Source organism: Vicia villosa, linkage group LG6 (assembly GCF_029867415.1).
Source record: "Vicia villosa cultivar HV-30 ecotype Madison, WI linkage group LG6, Vvil1.0, whole genome shotgun sequence".
Lineage (NCBI taxonomy): Eukaryota > Viridiplantae > Streptophyta > Magnoliopsida > Fabales > Fabaceae > Vicia > Vicia villosa.
The window spans coordinates 71,907,732-71,917,517 of record NC_081185.1 but is presented as its reverse complement, the minus strand read 5'-3'; the positions used below and the strand labels follow the sequence as shown (position 1 = coordinate 71,917,517).

Sequence of the window (9,786 nt, the reverse complement as noted above, 5' to 3'; positions counted from 1 at the left end):
TACTTAGATAGCCTTTTTGCAGTGTAAGAAAATTTGGATGGAATGGTAAGATAGTAAGTTTGGGCAACATTTTAGTATTGGGTAGATAGTAGATTGTTGAGTCACTATTTTAAGTATTGTTTTGTTGTCTTGCCACATTATTAGAAGTGAATTTTTTTTTTAAAATTTAATGGAAAAGACTATTATTAACTAAATTATTTTTATAAGATTAACATAGATAAAAGACTAAAATGAAACCTGAAATTAAGTTAAAGAATTAAGTCAAAATTATAATAATGATAATAATATTTTGCTTTTAGAAATAAAATAGTGGGGGTGCTACTAGCAACTCTCATGCCGAACACCGTGGAATATATCGATCATCAATCATTATTAAGATTTGAAACCAAGAACACGAACTAGTTCTTATGTTTCTTTCTTACTGTACATTCTCTCTCTCTCTCTCTCTCTCTCTCTCTCTCTCTCTCTAACTTTCTTCCTTGTTTTTCTTAATTTCTTACTCTTTTCATGTTTAATAAGTACTTAAATTTGTGATATTTTTCTTGTCTTGGGAAATTTTGCTGCGTTGCTCGTGTTTTTCCGTAATTTTTGCTTAAAATATGATGCTGTATATTGTTGCATTTTGCTGCTTGTTTTACCAAATTATTGTTTATTTATTTTATATTGTTGATGATTGATAGAAAGGTTGAACATTCAATTGATATCTATTTATTTTGGCAGTGATTTTCTTGGATTGCTTCTCTGATCTCTGAAGAAATCATGGCTGCCAATTTCTGGACATCATCTCATTAGTATGTTTCATCTCTTTTATGATTCTATCTTTTTTCTCTTTATGTCATTTGGGTAGGGTTTGTGTGGTTAATTTGAGATTCTGATTTGCTTGATGTTGTGTGTGTGTGTGTCTGTTGCAGCAAGCACCTTCTGGATCAAGAAGATGTGGATATGGTGAATCCACTTGATAAAGAAAAGGGTGTTACACTTGAGGATTTTAAGCTCATTAAGATGCACATGTCAAATTGTATGCTCTCTTTTTTATTCTACCTCTATGTGTATTTCTTTGATTTTTATGTTGAATGGAGGGTTTTGGAGAGAATGGTTTGGGACGGTGCGGTTTATGTTTTTGAATTAAGTGATTACTTAAAATTTATAAAAAGGGTTAAGGAATTAGTACTCGAATATCATGATGGAGATAGAAAGAATACCGGTAGATTTTGTGGTGGTAAGGAGAGTAGATCAGATGGATAGAAGTCAAACAGTTAGAGGAAAAGGAAGACCTAGAAAGACTATAATAGAAGTTATTAAAAAAGATCTTGTGATTAACGATTTGAATAGAAGCATGATTCTAGATAGAACATTATGGAGAAACTTGATCTATGTAGCCGACCCCACTTAGTCGGATAATGCTTGGTTGTTGCTGTTGTTGTTGTTGTTGTTGTTGTTACTAGTGCTATATAGTAACACTTGCGTAAAAATATCAAACTTGTGTTGCCAAACAAAGTCTAGTGTAAAAGTGAAACGCCATGTGGCCATCATTGCAGTGTTGTCAAACATTGGCCATTGAGGATTGCGCTTGAGGATATTTTGACAACTGCTGTGGCCAATTTGTGAAAGATGGTTAAAAATGGCTGTTTGGTGCTTTCCACCATGGTCTGTCAAATGCAATTGATAACACTTCAATATTGCCCGAAGCGTGTTTTCTTAGTATGGATAAATGTGCCATTGACATCTCACTCTGTATCCAGCTGTGATCACGGACTGCATAGGCCAACAGCCACAATGCGTTGCAAAGAGAATTTCTTATACTGATCATTGCTCTATTAAATCTTATAATGTTTTTCGTGATTTTCTTTTCTTATTCTTGTGTTTGGACTTTAGGAATTCAAACCTGTACAAAAGTACATCACTATGGAAATTGTACTGATGTCTTTCATTTGCTATAAAAGTAATTCTCATTTTTAACTCTACTGATTTCCCGCGTTTTCTTTTCTTGCTTGTGCAGATATTTTGAAGTTGGCTCAACAAGTAAAAGTGAGACAGAGGTGTGAACTATACTTCTTGAATATGTGCAACTCTATTCCTTTGGACAAACAGAATATGAATGGAATTTATTTGTAAAATTTAGGATTTTATTTGTGATTATTGGAAGTTGGTTATATATGTAACATCAGGGTATTACATTGATTCTTGCAATTCATGTCGCGTTTCATAATCTGACTAGGTTCGAAAGTTTTTGGAACTATAACATTCATAATCTGATTAGATTTAAATGGATATCATTCAAATTAAAAAGGAACTATAGCATTCATATTCCCATTAATAATAATGGTTGAGGAACTTAAGAAATCCTTGCCTTCCTCCATAGAGAAGTTTATTTCAACGTGTAAAAGAGTGAGCTGCGAAGAGTTAAGTTTTTGTTTTGAACCTTTCTGGTAAAAAGGTGATAGATGTTTTTCATCATTTTACCAAAACTTAATCTTTTGTCTATTAATTTCATTGTGGCACACCTAATATGTTGGTCAATCATTCAGGGTTGTTGCTACTGCAGTTACTTACATGAGGCGCGTTTACACAAGGTATGCGTCTAAAATTTCTAAGCCGGTTGAAAGAATACTCCTGAAATCATAGGAATTTCCTGTTTTATTTCAAAGATGGTGGATTGCTTGTATTTTTGTGCTCTATTTATGATTATTTTCTTAAGAAATATGTATAACCTTAAACGACGCTTAATAAGACAGAGCAAGTATCGTCTAAGAGCTATCTTTATGTTTTTTTGTTTTAAGGAAGAGTATGACAGAATATGATCCACGCCTGGTAGCTCCAACCTGCTTGTATCTAGCATCAAAAGCAGAAGAAAGCACAGTGCAGGCTAGGCTGCTTGTATTTTACATTAAGAAATTATGTAAGCTGTTAGTTAGTCTATAAATTCGTCTTATTTTGCCTCATATTAACTTCTGATATTAAAAGTGAGTTATTTGTTTTCAAAGTTGTCTCTTGCTTGCTAGTATATTTCCTTAATGTTCCGAATGCACAATTTCGTATGCAGATGCTGATGATAAGTATAGGTATGAAATCAAGGACATACTTGAAATGGAAATGAAGATTTTAGAAGCATTGAACTATTACCTGGTTGTATTCCACCCCTACCGTTCCCTCTCCGGGTAAGTGTTGGGCATTCGAAGCTCCTTTCTGTCAGTCTTCACATTTCCAAATACTATGAATGGCCGAACTGGTCCTTCATTTTTGCATTAAGATTACACTTATTTATAATTTCACACTTACTATCATGATAATTCTCCAGGTTTCTTCAGGATGCGGGTCTGAATGATTTAAGCATGACTCAACTAACTTGGTAAGAGTTCTTCGTGTTGAACAGATTACATCACCATTAATCATAATTTTCTGTTATGCTGTGTCATATGGCTACTGCTGCTGGCATTGTAACTTCTGTTATATCATTGATTTGTTGAATTCAATTATGAGACTAATTAAACAAGAACGCCGATGCGGACAGGGGGCTTGTTAATGACACATACAAGATGGACCTAATGCTTGTACACCCACCACATCTAATTGCCTTAGCTTGCATATACATTGCAAGTGTACTAAGGGAGAAAGACACCACTGTCTGGTATGAAGAACTTCGAGTTGATATGAATGTGGTGAGTATTCCAATCTGGATTAAATATATTTTTAGTCTCTATAAAATACTATACTGTCAAGTTTAGTCTCCACTCTCCACAAAAATTTCATCCATGTTTAGTCCCCCGTTTGATGATATTGGTGAACATTTTCATCTAGATTTAGTCCTTGAAATCACCAAATGAAGACTATACATGAATAAAAAAACTTCTAGTTATAAGTTTGATTGGAAGGTATTTTACGAGGATAAAAAAAACATTTAACTCATTATATTCTGAAGCTCTGTAGCCTCTTAACTCTCTTAACCTTTCTATCGTCGTTTGTTTGTTTATTCATTTTTAGAAGCTTTACTTTGGGGATTATAGGAGGAAACTCTTGTAATCATGATCATTTAGTAAATAATATACTAATTTTTATACAATTATGTTTTTGAGTTTCTATCTATTGGTCCGACCTGTCGGATACGAGGGGAAACTAGTGTTACTGACTACGGGCGACATGTGGGCTAAAAAAATAGAGTTACCAGATTTTATAAAAAAGGATCCTCTAGGATGGGTAGAAAGAGCCAAAAGGTTCTTTGGGGAGCAAGAAGTTCATCCATGCAGTGGGCTTGGAGGGTGAAGAACCAAGGCTTTGGTTTCACTCCTGGTGCCAAGAGAACCTTGATGGAGATTGGGAGTCATTTTCTATAGCTCTAGTCAGAACTCAGAAGTTTCAAAGATATTGAGAAAGGGTGTAACAATTGGGGAAGACAATACCAACTTACAAGCCCTTGGTTTGATGAAGATTGAATAAAACCCGAAATGTAAGAGGATTAAGGGTCGTACAACTGGGAAGAGACCCAAGAATTTGCATGAACAAACTCTCCGTAGTTCGTAGCAAGAAAAAGGGAGTGAAAATTTATGAAGGTTGAGAATAAATTAGATGATCTGATGAATAAACCAAAACCATCAGATGCCAATCCACGTGATGGTCGGAGAGATCTGCAAAACATCAGTCCCAGTGGTTCTAGCACCATTTTCGAAATCGCCAGACATCGGTCCACCATGGCTAGAGGCACCCGTTGTCGATCTCCCTGTAACATCCTTTTATCTCTGTTGGAGGAGATGGTGAATGAATCGCCATGGGAGCAAACTTCGGCTCCAAGAGAACTTAACATTGTTTCAACTGTTATGGAGTCATCAGAGGTACAATATGCAGCAGTAACAAGCCCGATAATTTTTGTTGTTCTTCTCCTCTTAACAAACAAAGTGATAAGCTGCATTAAATATACTACCATTCTGATCAGCTATATGCATACTAAATTCATGACTTGACAACTCTAGCAGAATCATTCCTTACACTGTCATCATGGGTCTTAATTAACGAGTATCTTCTGTGTTCAAAACCGACCCGAGTCCATGCCAAATTAAAAAAGAAATTACAATATTTTTGTTGTTGCTGAAAAGAAATTATCGAGTTTCTCTTGTGGACTATCTTGTCCACTATTATTGATATTTGTAGTATGGCACATTGGTGTTAGAATTTAGAATCTGCAATAAGATTATCTGAAAACACAGTTGCTACTATAGTAATTTGTTTGAGATTTGCAATGAGATCATTTGTTTGATAGAGATATCAAATTGTATGTCTAAGGAATGTTTTTTTGTTCTTTGACAGATTAAGAACATATCAATGGAGATACTTGATTTTTATGAAAGCAACAGAATGTTCACTGATGAGAGAATCAATGCTGCTCTCCACAAGCTATGAGCTCGAGTCCGGAAAAGTGTTGTTGTGGAATATGTGGAACTGGAATGGAATAATTTACTAGTGGCTGGTCAGAATGAATAAAAGAGAGTTATATTTTTGTTATCAATGACATTGACATGATGTACTTTAGAGGGCTTTCTTGTAGTTTTGAATAGTATGTGCACATAGTATTTGGCTGTTGTGGTCAGTCAAGTGTATTATTAAGAGTCAACTGGATGAAAAATACTATATGATTCTTGATGAGGAAAGACTCCCGCCTAGTTAATTTATTTATCTATTTGTAAGTTCTCAGCATGTGTCAAAAGTAGAATTGCATGGTACTTATTAAACCCCAGTCATCCTTTCAAAGCCGACTAACTTGTAAGAGGGGAGGGGAGAAGTAAGATAGAATAAGATGTAAGATAGAAAATGATGAAGAAAATTATTTTATTAATGACTAAGAAAATATAAAGTACTTTCGTACTTTCAAAGCTACTGATCCTCAGTTTGAGAAAACAATTCTCTCAATACCTAAACCCTAATATGAAAAATCGAAATAATAACATACCTAGTGTCTGTCTCATACACTCCTATTTATATGAGAAATACTAACTAAATCAACTCCTATTTATTTGGGGAATACTAACTAATTGAGCCAATTTATATTTATTTGGGGAATTAGGGATATAAATGGATATCTATGGAGACATCTGTGTGAATATCCTCTAAACGGGTAATCCACGAATTTTAAGATATTCATAGATAACACTATTTTTCTAAAATAATGTTTTGAAAAAAATATTTTTCAGTTTCTTTTAAAGACAAAATACGTTATTATCACATAACATTCATATAAATCTTTCTTAGTTTAACAACGAAATTCCATCCAATTAATTTCATTTCACCAAAGCTTAATATTCCATACATTTTATTTTTAATAAAAAAGAATGATATTGTGACTGTGAGTTATGGTGAAAGAGAGGACGACGAAGGAGTAAAAAGGATGTGATGTAGGAGGATTGTGCATATCAAAGAAGAAACCGCACGTCGGAAAGCATTTTAATATTTAAGCAATTTTAATTTTAATATTTAAGCAATTTATGTTTTATTTGTTTTATTTAATTTTGTTTTGGATTAAAGGCCCATAAGGCCCAATAAGGTTTATTTGTTTTCTGTATTTAAAGACCTTTGGCATGGTCATAAGGATTATCTCTTTTATTATAATAGAATCCAAAGTTTTCTTTATTCCTGGTGGACTACAGAGCTTATCTATAGGGTTTGCGTTTGCAACCATGTTTTCATTCAAGGTTTAGCGCTTGCTATTCCTTTGGGCGGCTTTCGACTGCGTTAGTTGGCATCAGAGCAGGTTTTCTCCTGTTCTTTTCATAGCTTGACAACTATGGCGGATCAACTGGTGACCAAAGCAGATCTTGGGGGAATTACCATGGCTTTTACCGCGGTTCTAACTGCTTTGACTGAACAGATGGAGAATTTAGCAAATCAGGCGAACAACGCCAACAACAATGGGAATCGGCGAAGAGACAGGAGAGAGGAACCGATTAGGGTTCTGCGGGGTGGAAACTGTGTCGAAGATTCGAGTTCTGATGAGGAAGAAAATTACGATGAAGAGGTTAATCGTGGGAATCTACAGAACAACCATGACTATCGAGTGAAGGCTGATATTCCATTGTTCTACGGAACTATGGGAGTGGAGGAGTTTCTTGATTGGTAATCGACGTCGACAGGTTCTTCGACGTTATGGGTGTCCCTGAGAACAAACAAGTCAAGATGGTTGCGATCAGGCTTAAAAGTACTGTAGCTGTCTGGTGGGATAAACTTGTTGTTCAAAGACAGAGACAAAGGAAGGGGCCAGTTAGAACTTGGAGAAGAATGAAACAATTGATGCTGGAGCAATTTTTACCGGAGGATTATGAGCAGATTCTTTATAAGATGTACATCGAGTGTGTTCAGGGCAAGAGAACCGTGACTGAATACACAGCTGAGTTCCTGCGGTTTTCTGAGCGCAATGAATTGGGAGAATCAGAAAGCCAGAAAGTAGCCGATACATCAGTGACCTAAAGGGATCCTTGCAGGAGAAGATGGGTTTACAGACTGTATGGACCGTAGCTGAAGCATCCAGTTTGACTTTGAAGGCAGAATTGATGGAGAAATCCCTTCGAAATTTCTCGTCTATTGAAAGGTACTCACCCCAAAGTAACTGTGAATCAGTAGGTGACAAGGAAAAGAATGCAACATCCCAAGATTCCAACCTTGGGAATAAGGGGGTTAGCAGCTCTAGCAGTGTGCAGCAGGGTAAAGCACCAATTCAGAGGTCGAATAATCCATATGCTAAACCCGCTATAGACACATGTTATCGTTGTAACGGAAGAGGCCACAAATCGAATGTTTGTCCAACAAGGAGAGTCACTGTTGTTATGGAAGAAAGGGAGGAAGATGAAGAAAGAGAAGATCCTACAATTAAGAACGATGAGTATGCCGATGTTGAGTTTGCGGTGGAAGAATCTGATGAGAGGGTAAATTTTGTGTTGCGGCGAATGTTACTAGCATCCAAAGACGAAGGGCAGCGCAAGAATTTGTTCAGGACACATTGTTCTATCAAGAACAAAGTGTGTAATCTAATTGTGGATAGTGGCAGCATGGAGAATCTGGTGTCGAAAAAATTGGTAGATTATTTGAAGTTGTCCACAAAACCACATGAGATGCCATACAACCTCGGTTGGGTAAGTAAGGGCTCCCAAGTTCGAGTAACACTAACCTGCAGAGTTCCTATCTCCATCAGAAAATATTATAGAGAAGAGGTACTTTGTGATGTTCTTGATATGGATGTTTGTCATATTTTACTTGGTATGCCTTGGCAGTTTGATAATGATATCACTTATCGAGGACGGGATAACGTGATGATGTTTTCAAGGAATCATACGTTTTCGAGATTGCCACATTCACGTATTAAAATCATTCTAAAAAATTAAGTAAAAAGTATGTAAGGTAAAACAATAATAATACCTGAAGTGGTTTGCAAATCAACTGCTAAAGGCGTATGTTTTAAAGAGAAACTTCGAGGAAAAGATAAACAGTTCAGGAATAAAGAACAAGGAAGGAAAAGTTGAGGTTTTATCAAATTAAGGTTTGGTAACGGCTATGTAAAGTTGAAACGTTTTAGGGTCATAATGGCATTGGTTTCCTTATAAAAAGTCATCATGACGAAGAGAGAGAAGAAATCTTGTAAGATATTCACAATTATTACTAATCAAACACACCATCACACGTCATCAAACGGGAGCCTGTAGGAGATCTCTAGAAGGATCAAGGTCAGGTTAGGACATAATCTCCAAGAATGAGGTGTATTATGGGATTCTTTGTCCGAACACTTCATTTTTTCAGGCTTTATGCTCGGGGGACTTATGTACATCCCGAAATTTCTATCTTAGCAGAAATGGTGAAATCGAAAGTTCATAAATGGCCTTAACCAAAGTCGGGTTGACACCCGTGTGTCATAGTCATGTAGGACCCTGTATATCTTCCTTTGGTAAAGGCTGGACGTCAGGATCCCGAAGCTGTGCCTATGTAGCTCATTCTTTGGTAGACGCCAAATATCTGAGTTGATATTCCAACATAACAATTTAGAGGCAGTCCCAAGGTCACATGGAGGTTACAAAATTTATGGATAAGCCGTTATAGAACATGGTTGACAACAATTATGACGACGATAGACGTTATCTCAAGCATTTAAGCATGAGAAACAAAGAGGCAGCTCATTATGACCCATAGGTTGAAAACACAGACTATATAAAGGACACCATAACAAATGGGAAGGTATCCAACAAACAAAGCAAGAAATGCGCTGATAACAAACATACTTTTTGACATTTGCGACCTCACCTGACTAACATCAGAGAAGTTATCCAAAAAGTGTTTGAGGACATTGAAATTGTTTCAAGTAGGGGTGAAAAAAGAGTCCAATCTGTTGGATATGTCTGTTTTACTCTCACTTTAGTGCATGGTGGCGGGTCAAGGATATAAACCCGCACCTCATAATGTGCCCGTCCCGCACTGCCTCGTTTTTAGTACAGGCACATGAACTAATATAAATTATTGTACTTTTAGGATAAAAAAGTGCAGTGTCCGGAGACCCGCCCTCACTTTATTGCAGAACAGACTAAAGATTTAGACCCACACCCTTAAGTATGCTCGTTGTGCCCCATTTTTTTTCGGGGCTAAACGGTACGGACAATGCCTGTTTGCCACCCTAATTTCAAATATGTATTTTATTTTATTTTTTGGTTTTAACCACCAATATCCAATCCACGGTCTACTGAACCGCCTAATCTAATTCGAGAATCAATTCTATTTTTACATAAATGGTTTCAAACCACTCCTAAATACAAATAACCGACC

General features: G+C 36.2%; 1 protein-coding gene across 1 annotated transcript; it reads left to right on the top strand.

Annotated features, from left to right (window-relative positions):
• The first annotated feature begins 336 nt into the window (after window positions 1-336).
• Window positions 337-5,675, top strand: LOC131609217 (cyclin-C1-2-like). The gene is made up of 10 exons (XM_058880889.1): window positions 337-423; window positions 721-791; window positions 912-1,018; window positions 2,000-2,039; window positions 2,529-2,573; window positions 2,781-2,899; window positions 3,044-3,158; window positions 3,299-3,349; window positions 3,512-3,659; window positions 5,299-5,675. Exons 2-10 carry the CDS (start codon window positions 760-762, stop codon window positions 5,389-5,391), a joined length of 750 nt encoding a protein of 249 aa, XP_058736872.1. The 5' UTR covers window positions 337-423; window positions 721-759; the 3' UTR covers window positions 5,392-5,675.
• Window positions 5,676-9,786: the final 4,111 nt, after the last annotated feature.